The sequence below is a fragment of the Mesoplodon densirostris genome, chromosome 14 (genome assembly GCF_025265405.1).
Source record: "Mesoplodon densirostris isolate mMesDen1 chromosome 14, mMesDen1 primary haplotype, whole genome shotgun sequence".
NCBI lineage: Eukaryota > Metazoa > Chordata > Mammalia > Artiodactyla > Ziphiidae > Mesoplodon > Mesoplodon densirostris.
Genome location: NC_082674.1, coordinates 25,354,799 through 25,372,706, shown reverse-complemented (window position 1 = coordinate 25,372,706; position 17,908 = coordinate 25,354,799). Strand labels below are relative to the sequence as shown.

Sequence of the window (17,908 nt, the reverse complement as noted above, 5' to 3'; positions counted from 1 at the left end):
GACATGCAAGTTCTCAAAAATGTACCTTTAGATATACACTTTTTGGGAAGATGTTGACGGTTGTACTCCAATCATATAAGGGTGTAAAACTAAGAAAAGGGAAGACATGGGATCTAGAAACAGGAGATACAATGTGGAGAGAGGTAGGGGGAATCCTTGGGATGAATGTGAGGGGAAAACCCCTGGGTGACAGCTGAACAGAAGCCTAGGGGCTGCCAATTTAAATTTGAAGTTGGCCAGAAGGCTTCAGAAACAATTTCTTCAAAAAGATGAGACTAATAGAAAATCAAATGTGTTTAAACATATTGAAAACAAATTTGTAGTAATATGTGCATAGAAAATGAAGCAAATGAAAAAAGTAAAGATGATTGTTAACTCCAAGGGGGAAAATATTATCAACAAAGAGAAGTAAACCTAGTATAACTACATGGTTCAGCTGTAAATGATGTTTACAGAATGATTAAATGGACGGTTGATGAGAAGAAAGTATAACTATACAAGGACGAGGCAGGATAGGAAGCTGGTGTATATGTAGAGAAAGGGGGTTGGGCGGGAACTAAATCCTCCTTTTCCATGATGGGAAAACAGTATAAAAAGTCTAAAACTGAACAAGTCAAGAAGTGGCAATATAAACACATTATTTAGAGATGTGGAAGACAATGTAAATAGCTGACAAAGAATAAGTGGTTGCTTCTGGGGAGTGGAAGGCAGAAAGTGGAGGCAGCTGCTGTTTTGCATAACATGGCTTATGGAAGTATTTGATTCTTTAAACTATTTGCAGTGCAAGTTTAATGAGAATAAAGTCACCAATTTTTTAAAAGAGGCAAGTGATCAATTCCAACTAGAAGATCTGGGAGGGGCTCCTCCATGTGGGAGCTGAATGGGGATTTTAGCAGGTGGATATGGTGGGGGGAGCCTTACGGGTGAGAGTAACATGCAGTCAGAAAAGAGGATCAAAGTATATTGGGGGACTTCCCTGGTGGCGCAGTGGTTAAGAATCCGCCTGCCAATGCAGGGGACGTGGGTTCGAGCCCTGATCTGGGAAAATCCCACATGCTGGGGAGCAACTAAACCCATGCACCACAACTACTGAGCCTGCACTCTAGAGCCCAAGAGCCACAACTACTGAGCCCGTGTGCCACAACTACTGAAACCCACGTGCCTAGAGCCCATGCTCCGCAACAAGAGAAGCCACTGCAATGAGAAGCCCACACACCGCAACGAAGAGTAGCCCCCGCTTGCCGCAACTAGAGGAAGCCCGTAGGCAGCAATGAAGACCCAATGTAGCCAAAATAAATAAATAAAAATATTTATTTATTTAAAAGAAAAAAAGTGTATTGGGGAAAGGTCAGTAAGTGTCTTGACTTCCATGCTTAAAGATATACAGACTTTACTCTGGAGATAGTAAGTGCCACTTTGAAGCAAGTGCTTGACCTGCTATGACCTTATATTTCAGAATGAGGCATAAATTAGAAGGAGGAGACACAGAAGGCCAGGAGTGCACTAAGGAGGTTTGCAATACTCCAGGAAAGAAATAAGTTGGGCCTGAGGAAGAACAGTTGACTGTGGGGCTGGCAGAGGTGGGGATGTGCACAGCCCTTGAAATTCCTTTTCAGAGGAGCCAATGAAATCCATGCATCGTTCTCTCCCATTTTGGTTTCTTCTGCTTCAGATAATGGAACGAGCTCTACTCCACATGGACAACAGCTATAAAATCCCCAATGTCCGGGGCACTGGGCGGCTGTGCAAGACCAACCTGCCCTCCAACACGGCCTTCCGGGGCTTTGGGGGGCCCCAGGCATTGTTCATTGCCGAGCACTGGATGAGTGACGTCGCAGTGACCTGTGGGCTGCCTGCAGAGGAAGTAAGCGGGGAATCTGGGGGCACAAGTCAGAGGGGGTTAGCCTGCTTTGTATCTTGGACATCTCCCGTGGGGGTAGAGGATGGGCAGGCGCTGGCGAGGGGCGGGAAGCTCAACTTCCAGTTATGCCCGCCTGGTCTCTTGCCACCGACCAGGCCTCAGTGTCTCTCTCCTTGGGAAGGTACGGAGGAAGAACCTGTACAGAGAAGGGGACCTGACACACTTCAGCCAGAGGCTTGAGGGTTTCAGCTTGCCCAGGTGCTGGGATGAATGCCTGAAGAGCTCTCAGTATCACGCCCGGAAGTGTGAGGTTGACAAGTTCAACAAGTAAGTGCCAGGAGGGGAGGAGCCTGACGTTCTGGGGCTCTCTGGGTTTCAGATTCTATAGCCTTCTTGCTGAACTCAAAATAAGAATTACTTAATAGGTAACTTAGGAGGCTGCTGTGTTTGCTAACTCATTCACAGCCATCTCTTTAAGATCCTGAAATGGTCTTCAGCCCTGGGGCTCGGGGCTCACAGCACTCAGCGTCATAGCACATCAGTGTGGTCCATCTTTATATGTTTGTCTGCCTTCCGGGCAGACGATGTTCTAGAGAACACCGGCCTGGGGCTAAGAACACCACGTTATGTGCCTACCTCTGACACTAATCTATAAATGGGACCTTGGCAGTCACTCCATCTCCTTGGGTCTCAGTTTCATCATCTGTAGAGTGGGGATAATTGTGCTGGCTCTGTCTTTCTGACAGAATTACTTGGATAACCAAATATACAGCACAAAGAAAGTATTATCATTATCATCAGCAAGCCACAGTTCCTCCCTGGGGCGAGTAGAGTCCAAGATCACCAGAGCACTCTGACCCAATCTGAATCCCACTCAAGACTTTCAAGGGTGGGCCCTGTTTCAGCTCCACTGGAGGATCTAGAACCCAAATTTCCACTGTTCTCATTTTGTCTACACAATTGAAGCACAGCTCAGTTATGACAGAGACTAACTGGGTCATTCCAAGGATGCTTTGTTCCAATTTTACAAAGATATTGACATAAAATATGTTCAATCTGACATGAATATAGTGGAGAAGTTGCTATGAGAATGTTTTTTTTTTTTTCCTCCAGGGAGAATTGTTGGAAAAAGAGAGGATTGTGCATAATTCCTACCAAATTTGGAATAAGCTTCACAGTTCCTTTTCTGAATCAGGTAATTGCTTTATATAATTTTGTCCATCTCCACTGCACTGGGGCCCCATTTCCCCCTCTGCTTGCAGTATTGCAAGGGAAAGCCCATTGTCACGGGAACAGAGCTGAACAGAGGAACTCTTTGCTGTTTAAATGAAAGTTGAACTTGCGCATCCCTATTTGATCTGGGGTCAATGTCTAGTTCTTATCTTCCTGCCTATAGGACTATGGGCATCTGTTCTGCCTTTCTGATCCCATTTCTTCGTCAGGAGAATCAGGACAAAGACCTACCTCCCTCTTAGGATAGGTGACAGAGAGATATGAAAAAAAGAAGTAGTTTTGCAAACTACTGAAAGACTATATAATTAGATCATGAGATTTATACTGCTTTGATTTTTCTGTCTGAGGTTTCTATCCAAATTTCTACTGCTGGTTTTCTTTTTCCTGGGCTCCAGTACTTTTGGTCCCAGGCCTTAAACTGAGTTAGGATTTGCTGAATTTTCTGTTTGGTATCGTTCTCTTCCCTTAGGCAGGAGCCCTGATCCATGTGTACACAGATGGCTCTGTGCTGGTGAGCCATGGGGGCACAGAGATGGGCCAAGGTCTTCACACCAAGATGGTCCAGGTGAGCAGTCTGGAGACCGTGGGCATCCGCCCCAGCACTGTGGCGTCTGCGTGAGGGAAGATGCTGTGAAAAAGAGAGCAGTGCCATATACCGGAAGCAGAGGCAGGCCTAGGCTCTGGCCCTAGCCCTGCTGCTCATTTACATGTGACCCTGGACAAGTCTGCTCCTCCTCTTGGCCTCAGTTTCCCCATCTGTACAAAGGGGTTGGCCAGGTGATGATTCAGGCCACTTCCATCACCAGCACTCTAGGGCTCTGTGACTGCGTGTAAGGTGTGTGTGTTATGTGTATTAAGGTAGCTGGCTACCCTCACACACACGGGACTCCTCCCAGGGGCGCTGAATTAGAGTTGGCATACCTGCTTGGCTTGTGGGTACTGGCCAAACTGAATTTTTTTTAAAAGCCAGGGTTAGTTTAAAAAGGCATTGTTCATCACCATTACATTTATGACTTTTTTAAAATCCAACCAAACCACTCCATAAAGTGCTGCTTCAGATTCAGACAGATGTGAGAACATCCGAGTCTCAGTAGAATTACGGTTTACGAAATGATTTTCTTTCCTGTAACAGTGAATCTGAATCCCATCTTGGGGAGAAGGTAACCAAGCTCTTCCCTAGGGGGTGACGTCCTCTCTGTTCGCAGGTGGCCAGCAGAGCTCTGAAGATCCCCACCTCTAAGATCTATATCAGCGAAACAAGTACTAACACTGTGCCTAACAGCTCTCCCACGGCTGCCTCTGTCAGCACCGACATCTACGGACAGGCCGTCTACGTAAGGAGGCTCAGGGGCCACCGTGCTGAGGGCCAGCCCAAGGCGGGGGGCCTGGAGAGTCCCCGGGCTGGGGGCTGGAATGGCTCCTTGCAGGCTCGTGACTGTGGCCATGCCTCTGGCTCTCTTCTCCAGGGGACACCAAGCTAAAAGAGGGGCTCAAGAACCACACCACTTCCATCAAGGCCGGGAAGGATGAACGTGGGAGGGCAAGGGCAGCTGGAGGGAAAGCAGGGGATTCTGGGAGGACACAAGACAATGGAGCGAAATTGAAATTCAATTGTGGGGTCAGCCAGGTCAGACCACGTGCTTTGTTTGATGTCATCAAACAAAGGCGTTTGATGGGAGAAGGCACCTCCTTAGGGATCCCTCAACATCTCCCCCTCTGTCAGCCTCAGGACTGGGTCAGGAAGTGCTCTCCAAGCAAGCGCCAACGGCTTCTACCCTGGGACTCAGACATTCCCAAGAGGGTGGCAAGGCTGTCTGAGTGGTACTCTGGGCACAGCATCGCTTGGAGGACCTCGGGGTTTTGTTTGGGTCTGGGAATGCAGAGGACTGATGTGTCTGCCATGTGGGGCATGTGTTCTTCAGGAAGCCTGCCAGACCATCCTGACAAGGCTGGAACCCTTCAAGAGAAAGAATCCCAGTGGCTCCTGGGAAGACTGGGTAAGTCTGAGCTGATTCGAGTCGCTTTTGCAAATTAAAGTGAAGTTAAGAACAGGGCTTTGTCCCCGACCCTGGGCAGGAATAGGAGGTCGGGATCTAGTCACACAGGCAGAGAGAAGTTGAGGTGCGCTGTATACTTTCACAGGACAAGTAAATGCTCAGCCATACTGGGCCCCTCTCTACAATGTTCATAGTTGAGGGAAGTCACTTGAGGAGAATTTTTGATCCAGAATCTTGACAGCCGTGTGGGAACTAGGGGTTCGGCTACCCTGAGCCTCAGAAGACGGGGTGAGTGCTACCTCTGCTTCACTGAGAAGTCTTGGTCCCTTGGGGCTGGTCCCTCGCCCCACTTGTTTGCAGTCTTTTTTTTTTTTTTTACAACTTTATTGGAGTATAATTGTTTCACAATGGTGTTTTAGTTTCTGCTTTATAACAAAGTGAATCAGTTATACATATACGTATGTTCCCATATCTCTTCCCTCTTGCGTCTCCCTCCCTCCCACCCTCCCTATCCCACCCCTCCAGGCGGTCACAAAGCACCGAGCTGATCTCCCTGTGCTACGTGGCTGCTTCCCACTAGCTATCTCGCTTACGTTTGGTAGTGTATATATGTCCATGCCGCTCTCTCTCTTTGTCACAGCTTACCCTTCCCCCTCCCCATATCCTCAAGTCCATTCTCTAGTAGGCCTGTGTCTTTATTCCTGTCTTACCCCTAGGTTCTTCATGACATTTTTTTCTTAAATTCCATATATATGTGTTAGCATATGGTATTTGTTTTTCTCTTTCTGACTTACTTCACTCTGTATGACAGACTCTAGGTCTATCCACCTCATTACAAATAGCTCAATTTCATTTCTTTGTATGGCTGAGTAAGATTGTTTGCAGTTTTTTTTTTGTTTTTTTGTTTTTTTTTTGCATTACGCGGGCCTCTCACTGTTGTGGCCTCTCCCACCGTGGAGCACAGGCTCCGGACGCGCAGGCTCAGCGGCCATGGCTCACGGGCCCAGCCGCTCCACGGCACGTGGGATCCTCCCAGACCGGGGCACGAACCCGTGTCCCCTGCATCGGCAGGCAGACTCTCAACCACTGTGCCACCAGGGAAGCCCTGTTTGCAGTTTTGATGAGCCTCGTTCTCTCCAAACCTCCATCTCTCGGTGGGCTACCCCAGGAGCCTCTCCCCTTGCCCAGCTCTGGGGTCCAGAGACTCTATCTGTGAGGGGGCAGGGAAAAAGATACTGCCCACGAGTTTATATCGTCTCTGTGATTTTAAGAGTGACTCAACAAGCACTCATGGTAAGAATGAACCCAGTTCTCTGATTTCTGGTTCAGAAGCCTGCATGTCAGAAACCCTCAGAGGGAGGCTGCAAGGAAGTGTCTCTCAAGTGGGAGACCTCAGCTCCTCCCATGAGCAGAAATAGCAATGGTGGCCCTGCCTCACCTTCCCCTAATGTTGGAATGAAAGGACTGGATATAATAGTAACGCATAAAATGTGACCACACGTGAACCAGCACAGATAGTACAAGTCTCCCTCAATAGAGTCAAAGGAAATAAGCTATTTCCGTCTGACTCACTCCCCTTACTCTGCCTCATGCAGCCTGTACTTCCCTGCCCCCACTCACAGATACCACATGAAGGTGGGTTGATTTTGGTAGTTTGAATTTTAGTATGGATTTGTAAGGCAACGTAATTGTTTTTAATAATGCCTTTCCAATCCGTTGACCTGGGCTTTGTCCTCACCTGTCGGCCCTGTAGTCCAGTGTTCCTTATAGGCAGATAACCCCAAAAGGCCATTATCAGAAGGGTGTGATCAGGAGATGACAGGCATCAAAGCTCTTTAGTGTTTGTACTGTACTGAAAAACAAGCCATTACTGCCGCTACTATAATCTATGTATATATTTGATATCATGCACGTATAGTGAGGAACCTAGAGAAATTTTTTCTCTAAACCTTAGTTTTCTCATCTGTAAAATGAAGATAATAATCTTCATAAGTGCTGATCTTATAGGATTGCACTGAATATTAAGTAAGACAGTATCTGTAAAGGACTCAATAGCATCTGGTATATAGTAAAGTGCTTGGCAATTGACAATGATCATGATGCAGACTATATCAGTAACAAATTAAATCTTAGAGCTGTGGATATTGGAAGAAAGAGAGAGAGGAAGGAAGGAAGGAAGGAAAGAAAGAAGGAAGGAAGGAAGGAGGGAAGGAAGGAAGGAAGGAGAAAGGAAGGGAGGAAGGAAAGGAAAATTTATGATGTAGTTAAAGAGATAGAATGGATGGAGAGATGGATAGCTTTATTAATAGGAAAGTGTAAGTAAGAACACAAGGCTAACATGTTAAGTATCAAATGAGCAGTGCACAGAGCTGCTGTTGTAATGCCCAGATTAGGGAGTAATCACAGGAGAAGTGGATGAAGAGGCAAGCTTGCGCTGGTTGCTGAGGAAAGAAAAGGATTTGGACAGATATAGCAGAGGACCCACGTAAACAAAGGTGCAGACGTGTGGGGATATGAAGGATTGGGAGAGACTTAACACTTGATTTTGGCTGGAGTAGCAATGGTGTGTGTGTTACATAAAGCCAGAGAGAAGACTGGAGTCCTGAATGTCGGGCATTTGGTCTGTTGCTCTGTAGGCAATGGGGAGGCGTGGAAAGCTCTAGAGGAGGGGAGTGACATGGGTAGTGTGGTGTGTTAAGATGATCCCTCTGACTTGGCTGGGCTACACGGCAGGGCGAAGAGGGGACTTGAGGCAGGAAGACCAGTTAAGAGGCTACTGCAGTGCTCCAGGCTTCAGATGACAAGGACCTAGTACAGGGGGTATGGTGAGAAGGGGAGGTAAGGTAGGGAAGTGAGAATCACTAGTAAAAAGAGTTGATCAGCTTCCAGAGGAGGAGGACGAGCTCCCGAAAGTTTAGTGCTGGGCCAGCATTTCTGGAAACCATGGTTCCCCCTTCCTGATGGCCATTTCCTCTCCTCAGGTCATGGCTGCCTACCGGGGTACAGTGAGCTTGTCTGCTACCGGGTTTTACAGGTAAGTAAGGCGCTGATCTCACCCATCTTACAATGTGTTGTCATCTTAACCTCTGCAGGGCCCTCCAGCACTGAACTCTGTCAGCCTATGGTCAGGAGAGAGCAGTTCCACCAAAATGTTTGTCTCTCCAATGGACTCCCACTAGCTTCAATGTAAAGATGCTCTAAAATACGTGGGTTTACCCAACTATGTGCCAAAAGCACTAGCTGTCATATCGGAAGACCTCTGTTCTAGTTCTGGTCTTAAAGTATACTGTTCCACTTGGGGGAATCACTGGTGCTCTCTGAACCTGTCTCCTCATTTATGGACATAGTGGGTCAGTTACCAGCCATTCCCCTCTCAGCGTTCTCCTGCAAGAACCAGAGGCATCAGGTGTTCTGAGTTACCCGTGTGTGTTACTTTGTGCTACGCGTCAGATTTCTTTAAGGAGGCTTTCCTTCAAAAGAATGAGAGGAGGATTTAGAGCACATAGTCCTGTTACAAAATGCAGAATTCAGTGGATTTAAAGTGAGTTTTAGAAAAGAGCACATATCTTCTGCAACTTTAAAATTCAGTAGCAGAGACCCTGTCCATCTGATTTAGAAGCTGTAAAAAGATATGATCGTATTTACTGTCAGCCATAATGTTTTAGCTTTCTCTGGGAGATTTAACTAGTACCTTCTCTTTCACAGATCAGTGGATTTGGAAAATAGTTCAATGTTTGCTTTAAAAGGTCTTGTGTGAATTTATGAATATATATAATATATACGTAATATAAATGTATATATATATACTTCTAGGGCAAAGTAATGTTTTGCCAGTGCTCCTTGGGTTGTGTAATACTTGATCTACACAAACACAAACTAATGCAAATTTTCTCATAAGTTCCTATTTCATTTTTAGAGTTGATAAAACTGGGGTTATATCAGGGAACACCCAGATGAAGATGGTGAGTTCAGAGGTCAAAGAAGGTGATGATCTCCTGGGAGCAGCCTTTTCCCTCAGCCCTGTATTGGTTTTGTCTTCATGCAGATTCTGATCACATCAGCTCACATCATTATTTCTGTGTAGTGAATAGAATAGCACAGATACAGAGTATTATAAGCAGAGAATACACACACACACATTCGTATATGTTGACTCATGCAAAATTGGAATCTTATAAGATATTCAGGATTGAAAAAGAAAAAAAATTATAAAAGAGCATCTGCTTTTATTAGCGACCCTTTCCTCAAATCATTTGTTGAAACTTAGAAGGGATCAGTAGATGAGGAGTAATACCAGGCAAGGTGGCTGCTTTAAGAGGTGCCCAAGTTGGCACGAGGTACTGATCTTATTACCTTTCACCTTGAGAAAGGTGAGCAGCCCCGTGAGCAGATGAACTTGTATGAAAAGCTCACAAGCCGGCCCAGAAAGAACCTTTGGTTCTGAGATCTTGAATTCCTATTCAGTAGATCGTTTGGAGTGTAGCTTACGTGTCCTTCATGAGCTCAGGCAGATCTGTCACCTCCATTTCTACCATGTAGAGGCCAGCATGCTGGGACCCTCCACTGCTCAGCTCTACAGAATGATTCATATAAAGGCCATTGGCAAAACAGAGCAGAGACAAGGGACAAAATGCTCCGGAGTGCCTGGGTTTCATGAACAGGTTCAAAATGTTCAAAACTCATGGACTTTTTTGAAGAACAGCTGAATAAAAAATAAAACCTTTAGCATCTTAAGATTTTATGGGACAGGCTATTTGTGTGTGTATGAGTGGGGGGCATGTTCCTCTTAATACATGTGCAGTATTTTCTCTTTTCTCCCCCAGGACACCCAACCTTGGCTACAGCTTTGAGACGAACTCAGGGAATGCTTTCCACTACTTCACCTATGGGGTGGCTTGCTCTGAAGTGGAAATTGACTGCTTAACAGGGGATCATAAGGTAAGAAGTTTGCAAAACTTTAGTACTAAAGGGAAAAAGAGAAACGTCTGAAATTGCAATACAAAGAGCTGATAGGAATGAACTTTCTGGTTGAGAAAATAATGTGTTAAATCATGCCTTGGCAAACTTCCTATAAAGGGCCAGAGAGTAAATATTGTAGGTTTTCTGGGCCACAGAGGCTCTGCCTCAATTATTTCACTCTGTCTTGTAGTGTGAAAACAGACATGAATGTGTGTAAACAGATGCTCGTGGATGTGTTCCCATAAAATGTAATTTATGCACACTGAATGTGAATTTCGTATAGTTTTCATGTGTCACAACATATTCTTTTTATTTTTGTCACTCATTTAAAAATGTGAAAACCGTTTTTAGCTCACAGGCTGTAGAAAAACAGGGGACAGGCTGGGTTCAGCCTGTGGAATGTAATTTGTGAACCCCTTCCTTACGTGATCGACCCAGACACAGACAGGTTCAAAGCCTCAAGGACCTGGGGACCTGCCCTTCCTACTCAGACTCCTGCCTGAGTGTGCCTGGGGTGCTCTGCTTGTGCAAGTACTACTCAGGTTGGCACTTAATAACCTAAGGGTCACCGAGACCCCTCTATCGTTCCACACATCCCTTTCTTTTCAAACTGCTTTTATTTCGCTGTCTGCACTAGAACCTCCGCACAGACATCGTCATGGATGTTGGCTCCAGTCTGAACCCTGCCATCGACATTGGACAGGTAAGACTCCTGGGGCGTCAGAGTGGTGAGAGACTTGGCCACTGATGTGCCCCACCACCTCCTAGGGTCCCCAGCCACAGCATCTTGTCCACTGTCATTTTTAAGCAGGTCTGAGCACGGTACCAAGTGAGTCTCCCTGAGTGGGATTTAGGTAGACGAGAGCCCACCCAACTCCTGGGGCGGAAGACAAATCCACGTGGTTAAACTTGGAAAGGGCACTCATACGTCAGAAAACAAGATGATGGGTGGTGGGAACACTGGGTGTGCACACACTCAAACGCACGCATACATGCACACCCACGCCTACACATGCATAGTCTGAGCGGGAGCATAGGGGGAGTGGAGATTGAGTTTGGGATCAATGTGCAGGCCATGGGGTCTCAGGTCAGAGGCATCTTCTCCCTCCTCATTCCTCTTCCACCGAGGACAGCTGTGGTACCCTAGGAAGTAAATGCTACCAAGCGCGGGGTGGTGGAGGGTCCTGGGAGCAAAGGACAGGGGTTCCAGCAAGAGGAATAAAGGGGTGGCTGGAAGAAAATCCCTCTTGGAAAATATGAGAGTATGCAGCAGAGCAGCAGAACAGAAGAAGACAGACGGAGGAATCAAGAACTGAGGTATTGAACACCTGGCAGAAAATGTTCATTGTTTCTCAAAACTGGACAGTTAGTGAGTATAGAGAAACTTAGTCATAAATCTGTTTATTAACTCACTGAACAATTGTGGTGAGGTGCCCCTCCTACAGGCCGGCGCAGGGCTCAGCACGGCAGACACAGATGCTCAGCACCTGGTCTCCCCCAAACACACTTGTTTAGCTACGATGGCGCCACATATCACGAGCAGTGAGGCTGGGAGAGCAGACGTGTGGGCCAGCAGAGCATGGCAGTGCCCTTTAAGAGATCTGTACGCTACAGCAGAGGCGCTCTTCTCCCAGAGGGCAGGCAGGACTGGGAGTTCAAAAAGCCTCAATTCTACCATCCAGGAAAGTCCTCCTCTCTTGTGGGGCTGCCCCAAAGCGCATGGTCCAACTCAGCACAGAGGAGCGGCGTGGGCCCCTGCGGCACCCTCAGCCACCATTAGCCCACGAGCTTGCTTCTCAGCTCGGGGTCGCCATTTCTCCCCTGGCAACATGGAAGGAACATCTCCATCTGCCCTGCGGCAGGTTCTAATGGGAAATTACGCCTACAGCTGTGTGTCCCTCCTGGAATGGCCGACAAGTTCTGAAACTGATTTCAATGTCAGTGCCTTTGCTCTGCCTACACTGATGCCTGGCAAAGGCCCAGATCAGTTATTCTGGGCTGGGGCGGGAGCCAGGGAAGCAGTGGGAGGCTGTTTTCAGCTTCTTTCCAGGGTCCACTGCAGGTGGGGCTTGGTGCCTGCTGTGGGAAGCAACACCTGTCTTTGGGTGAGGGGGGCAGGAAGGCAGGGTAGCCACGGTCTCTGTCTGCCCTGCAGGTGGAAGGGGCATTTGTCCAGGGCCTGGGCCTCTTCACCCTGGAGGAGCTACACTACTCCCCTGAGGGGAGCCTGCACACCCGTGGCCCCAGCACCTACAAGATCCCTGCATTTGGCAGTATCCCCACTGAGTTCAGAGTGTCCCTGCTCCGTGACTGTCCCAACAAGAAGGCCATCTATGCATCCAAGGTACTGTTGCCCTGGGTCTGTGCTACCTTCCAGTCTACACTGTGGGAAACCACGGGTGGTGATGAGGGGCTCCAGCCATCTGCCATGTGGGTCTGTGGGGGGCTCGTGTGGAAGAGAGAGGAGAGCCTGACATGAGCCTTGGTGAGGGCGATGGAGGGGTGGGCAGTCCTGCCTGGGAACATAGGGAACTGGGTCAAGGATGACACCACCTCTGTGTGGTCCAAGCCAGCTCTTGTGGGTACACTCAGAGGGATTCCTTAGTTCAGTTCTGTAGGTGGAATCCTGACCTACACCCCCGTCTCAGGTGTGCATCCCCGATGCTTGATCTTAGAGATGATCTCACAGGTCCAGCACCCATGTTGTCTCATGAGAATCAGCCTATTCACTGCACAGGGGGCAGCGCCTCTGTGCACACACTTCCACCTCCTTCAGTGTCCACCACTAGACCTTAAGTCTTGATTAGCACTCCTGGATGGTTATAACCATCCTCTATTTCCTCCATGCTCTGAATAAGTATGAAAAAATGGTTGAAAATCAATCAAGCTGATTGATACAGTCGTTGGTCTGGGAAGGAAGACAGATAATTACTTGTAACCAATGAGACACAGCCCTTTGCTCATCTCACGGTTTACTTTACTGTGGGAGGGCCTGGGATACTTTGTGATCCTTGCCATTGGCTCTTACACTTCACTGCACATCACATCACTGGGCGTTGGAGCTCATGATACAAATGCAGCTCCACTGGGCTCACCCTTAGAAATTTTGATTCGGTGGGTCTGCGGTACAGCCCTGGAACCTGCGTTTTTAGCAAGTGTCCCTAGTGATTCTGATACAGGCAGTCTGTGATCTATGCTTTGGGGGATAAAACAACCTCTGCTAGAAAATAGTTTAATTCCTATTTGTCATGATGCCTCTATTTCAGCAAATTGTAAGAATAATTATGATGCTTGTAAATGTTGGTGACAGAGCTGCAGGCAGATTATTCCCCTAGGCTTATCGCTGTGAGGAAAGGGTCAGATTTTTTTTTTGTCTGTAAAATATAGTTACTTAATATAACTTTCAACGGTCCATTGTATTTGCATGGTGTCATCAGAGAAAATCACACAGTAAGAGTTAAAAGAAATACACCCACAAGGTTGAGTCATTTACTAGACTGATTGTTCTCAGCCTCTGATTAATTTTGACCGTCCCTCCTGTCTTGCTCGACGTAGCCACTAGTGCTGGCTGGGCTCCCCGGCATCCCCAGCCCTGCAGTTGTGGCAGCTGGGCCCTCCCCTGACTCCTCGCCTACACTCTGCTCTGTCCACTCAGGCTGTTGGGGAGCCGCCCCTCTTCCTGGGCGCCTCCATCTTCTTCGCCATCAAGGATGCCATCCGCGCAGCTCGGGCTCAGCACACAGATAATAATACGAAAGAGCTCTTCCGGCTAGACAGCCCCGCCACCCCGGAGAAGATCCGTAATGCCTGCGTGGACAAGTTCACCACCCTGGTATGATGCCCCCTCAGTCTGGGGAGGCGGGGCATAGGCTGGGGAAAGTTCTGTTGCAGAGAGAGGGGTGACACAGTAGCCTCTCTCTCAACTGGGAAGCCTTGGGTCCACGCCCACCCTCTGCTATGCAGTTGAGGCACCTCCTCCAACCTGCAGGAAAATAACAAGAAACCTTTAAAGCTGCAGCTTGCAGCTAGGCCTCCTGAGAGGAAGGAGGGCTGTTTGATGCACATTTATCACCCACAGATTTCATTATTTTCCATAAAGATGAGGGTGATGGATAAAACTCCAGAAGAGCCTAATCCTTTGTGTCCATCACTGGCATTTTGGAGACCCTTCTTTGTTAAACACACAGTGTGAGGTACTAAGGAAATGGAGAGAAAAAGAAGAATTAATGAATGAATGAGACGGACCACACTGTTCTGTGATTACCCTGTGCCATGCTGATACTGGGGACACATAAGTGCCCTTGAAGAATTTGCAGCCTTTTAGGAAACCAGATGATTGCACTACGTGGTGATTGGTTACTACCTTGGAGGCGTGTGTAGCAGTGAACTCCACGGTCACTGGAATCATTTTGGGGAAGCCCCTATGTGATACTTGTGGAGACAATGCCTGGAAAAAGGAGACTGTGCCAGGACAGTTTCATCCACTGTTGGAGCCTCAGAAGCAGCCCAGTCTCTGAGTTGGGCTGAAGTGGGCCCTGCATACACAGGACTCTCCAACTGCCTTTGCAGCCTCTGTTGAGTTAGCAGAACTGGATTCTTCCTGATACCCAAGTTGGATTTCCTCTTGGGTATTTGATAGGAAATTTGATAGGCCTTTTGGGTTTCAAGATGAAGTGGGTACTCATGAACCCAGAGTTCCAGGGATGGGAAGGGTCCAGGAGAAGCCCTGGGGGCAGGCAAATCTGCCATCAGTACTGAGGGTGAGGAAGGCAGATGGGTCCCCAGTCAGGCTGCCCTTTAGGTTTTCCAGTAGATTTAACTTCAGGGTGAGGGCCACACAACCCATGTGCAGGGCTCCCAGGCAGTGAGTTGCCCACACCTGTGCAGCAACCTTCCCATAGCCCAGAACCTTCCCACTGTGGCCCCAGTGCTGACAGTTACCCAAACCCCATTCTCAGAGGGCGGGGGTGCTGCATGGCTCCCAGTAAGCGCACACAGGTTGCAAAGTTAGCTCCTTGTAAACCATCTGATGCAGAACTCAATGATTTGGTGAGCCTCTCCCTCTGAGGCCCTAGACCTAAAGCAAAGTTTCTAACCTAAGCCCCTTTGTGATGCTACAACACACAGGTGATTTTAAATCCCTGCAATGGATTTGCATGAGCAGCTGATCCATGAGCCAACTGTGCTTTTGAAGGACTGTGTCACATGACAAAGGACCACTTCTGTATTTGGTCATCCCTGGATCTCCAGAGCCTGCCACAGTGCTTACCACATGGAACGTGCTTAATAAAAATAAAAGAGGGCTTCCCTGGTGGCGCAGTGGTTAAGAGTCCGCCTGCCGATGCAGGGGACACGGGTTCGTGCCCCGGTCTGGGAAGATCCCACATGCCGCGGAGCGGCTGGGCCCGTGAGCCATGGCCGCCGAGCCTGTGCTCCGCAACGGGAGAGGCCACAACAGTGAGAGGCCCGCGTACCACCAAAAAATAAATAAATAAATAAAATTAAAATAAATAAAATAAATTAAAAAAATAAAAATAAACGAATGACTAGGAAATTAAGGGGTCCTGCCCTGGGGGCACTCCCAACAGCTGGGACTGCAGAGTGGTGTCTGGTCTTGGAATGGTGGTTGGCACTGGTGTCCTGAGCTATGTGAAGACCCTGCAGTAAGTTCTCTATTGTTCCTTCCTAGTGTGTCACTGATGTACCAGAAAATTGTAAACCCTGGTCTCTGAAGGTCTGAAGAAAAAAGCCCCATTGGAGTCTTCTTATCCTACACTGGGGATTCCATGGAAGATGGAACTTGCCCTTCAGAACATGAATTTATAAAAGTTGCAGGATGACAACAGTGTGATTCATCAGGATGGTGTTTGGAAGAACATTGAATGCATTGGAAGATTTTGATCAAAAATATGATTTATAAACACAATGATAAGCAAATTCAGAAATGTTAGGCCCAAGTGGCTAATAGGCAATTAGCATCATTTCATGTCTGTTGTAATCATGTATTTGAAATAGGTTTAGGAAGTGTTTGTGCTATGTCCCAACTCACTGGACAGCCTGTATAACCTCAAGTGTTGACAGCATCTGTTCTTCAAAGAGGATTTCCACAAGCCTCCAGAAGCGTAAACCAAAGTAACTCTAAATCTGTGTGCCTTCCTCAGAAAGCTTTTCCTTCAAACCAGTGAGCATCATATTATAACCTCATATCCACACTCAGATTTGCAATGGGACAGTGGGGTGAGATTCAAACCTCTAAGCACTTCATTGGAGAGAATAAAGCATGAAACAAATTCAAGGTTAATTGGATTTAATCTTCTTAAGCTGCATAAAGTAAGATTATTCTATAACACCAAAAGCCAACAAACCCAGTTATTGAGTACCTACAATGCATTAGCTTCTTCTTCTTCTTTGTGCATTAAAAAAAGATCAGGTTTAAAAATCTTCAACTGAAGCCAGTAGTTCCCATCTACAAATGAGGCTACTCGAATCAAGATAGGCCAGAGAAAAAACAGTCAAGGAGCCTGGGTTCTCATCCCAGCCATGTCTCTAACTATCTTTGTGACCTTAGACTGTCACTTCCCTTTTCTGTGCTTCATTTTACTGCAAAATGAAAGGATTGGACTGGAATAATCTCTTAAGGTCTTCTCTGGATCTAAACATCTATAAATATATGACCTAAAAACTCCAGTTACATAAGGGAACTGCAGCACTTAGAGACTTGGTTCCCTTACTGTGACATGCTATCTGGGCTTCATGAACTTGACTTAAATCCCCCCAAGTGTCTGAGGTTGGAAAAGAGAATAGGAGAAAGGCAAGCATCCCCTCTGCTTGTTCTGACTGGTGATTTCATCACTACCTGGTGCTAGGTGGACGGTGTGACCTTGTCATGTGCCTTCACTGTATAAAATATCCAACATTCTGCTGGATGGGATCCACGGTTCTGGCCACAGAAGAAGGACAGTGTAAACCACGCAGTTGAGCCGGGTGCTTGATGTCACTGCTAAATGATACTGTCAGCTGGTTGGCATGTGAGAAATGCTTATTCATCATCATAATCACACCAAATGCTGACATCTGCCATATATTAGCCAACCTTCATTGCTAGAGAATGCACACACCAAACACTCACATGTATACACACACACACACACACACACACACACACACACACTTTCTTACAAAATTCCTTCAGAATATTCTAGACTGTTTTACAGCATGATTAAAACTGAAGAGCTTTAGAAATAAAACCGGTATTTGCACTGAGATCCGCACAGGTCCGTTTCATTGATTTTCTGGAATGTTCTAGGACATGGCCTGAAACTGAGATGTGTCTGTCAGCTGTTAGTAGTCTATCAGGGCTGAACAATGACTGAATTCCCTCTGAGCTTAGGAACAGAGGCAAGGCAGGGTGGTCATGAAAATCAAACAGGCAAGTGCTTTGTGAGCTGTAAATCACCGTGCTATTCTGAGGTGTTGCCTTCCTCAGACACCTGGCCTTGCCTTGTTGTCTTATCTGTTAAACTGCTTCAACTCTGTAAAGTGAGGGTCCTTGGGCTTGGTGTTGCACAGGGGATGCCAGCATTGACTGCAGTATCTCACTGCAACCTGCAGAGGGCAGTGGAAGACTGGACATGAGACCATAGTCTCCAGCTGGCCCAGCAGCGTTGCGTCTGCTGCAGGTTAGTTACCGGGGAGCTGATTTACTGCCTCAGGATAGACCAGGTGTCTTCAAAGGTCTCTTCAACAGCCGGATTTGAAGCTGATTTAGGGTTTCAGACTCACAAAAATCTCCTCAGAGGAACTCTCAGAAGACATGGGTCAGCTGTGGGAGTCTGAACTCCTGGTGAATGGCTGGCAG

The 17,908-nt window shown here is 47.2% G+C and overlaps 1 protein-coding gene across 1 annotated transcript in view; it reads left to right on the top strand.

The window, feature by feature from the left end:
* Window positions 1-15,790, top strand: part of XDH (xanthine dehydrogenase) — a 61,105-nt gene extending 45,315 nt beyond the window's left edge. Inside the window, exons 25-36 of the mRNA XM_060116835.1 lie at window positions 1,673-1,864; window positions 2,043-2,188; window positions 2,975-3,056; window positions 3,564-3,659; window positions 4,300-4,428; window positions 5,017-5,091; window positions 8,073-8,125; window positions 9,915-10,029; window positions 10,688-10,753; window positions 12,206-12,394; window positions 13,706-13,882; window positions 15,740-15,790. Coding sequence (XP_059972818.1) covers window positions 1,673-1,864; window positions 2,043-2,188; window positions 2,975-3,056; window positions 3,564-3,659; window positions 4,300-4,428; window positions 5,017-5,091; window positions 8,073-8,125; window positions 9,915-10,029; window positions 10,688-10,753; window positions 12,206-12,394; window positions 13,706-13,882; window positions 15,740-15,790 — 1,371 coding nt within the window. The remainder of the gene's footprint in view (window positions 1-1,672; window positions 1,865-2,042; window positions 2,189-2,974; window positions 3,057-3,563; window positions 3,660-4,299; window positions 4,429-5,016; window positions 5,092-8,072; window positions 8,126-9,914; window positions 10,030-10,687; window positions 10,754-12,205; window positions 12,395-13,705; window positions 13,883-15,739) is intronic.
* The last annotated feature ends 2,118 nt before the right edge of the window (window positions 15,791-17,908 follow it).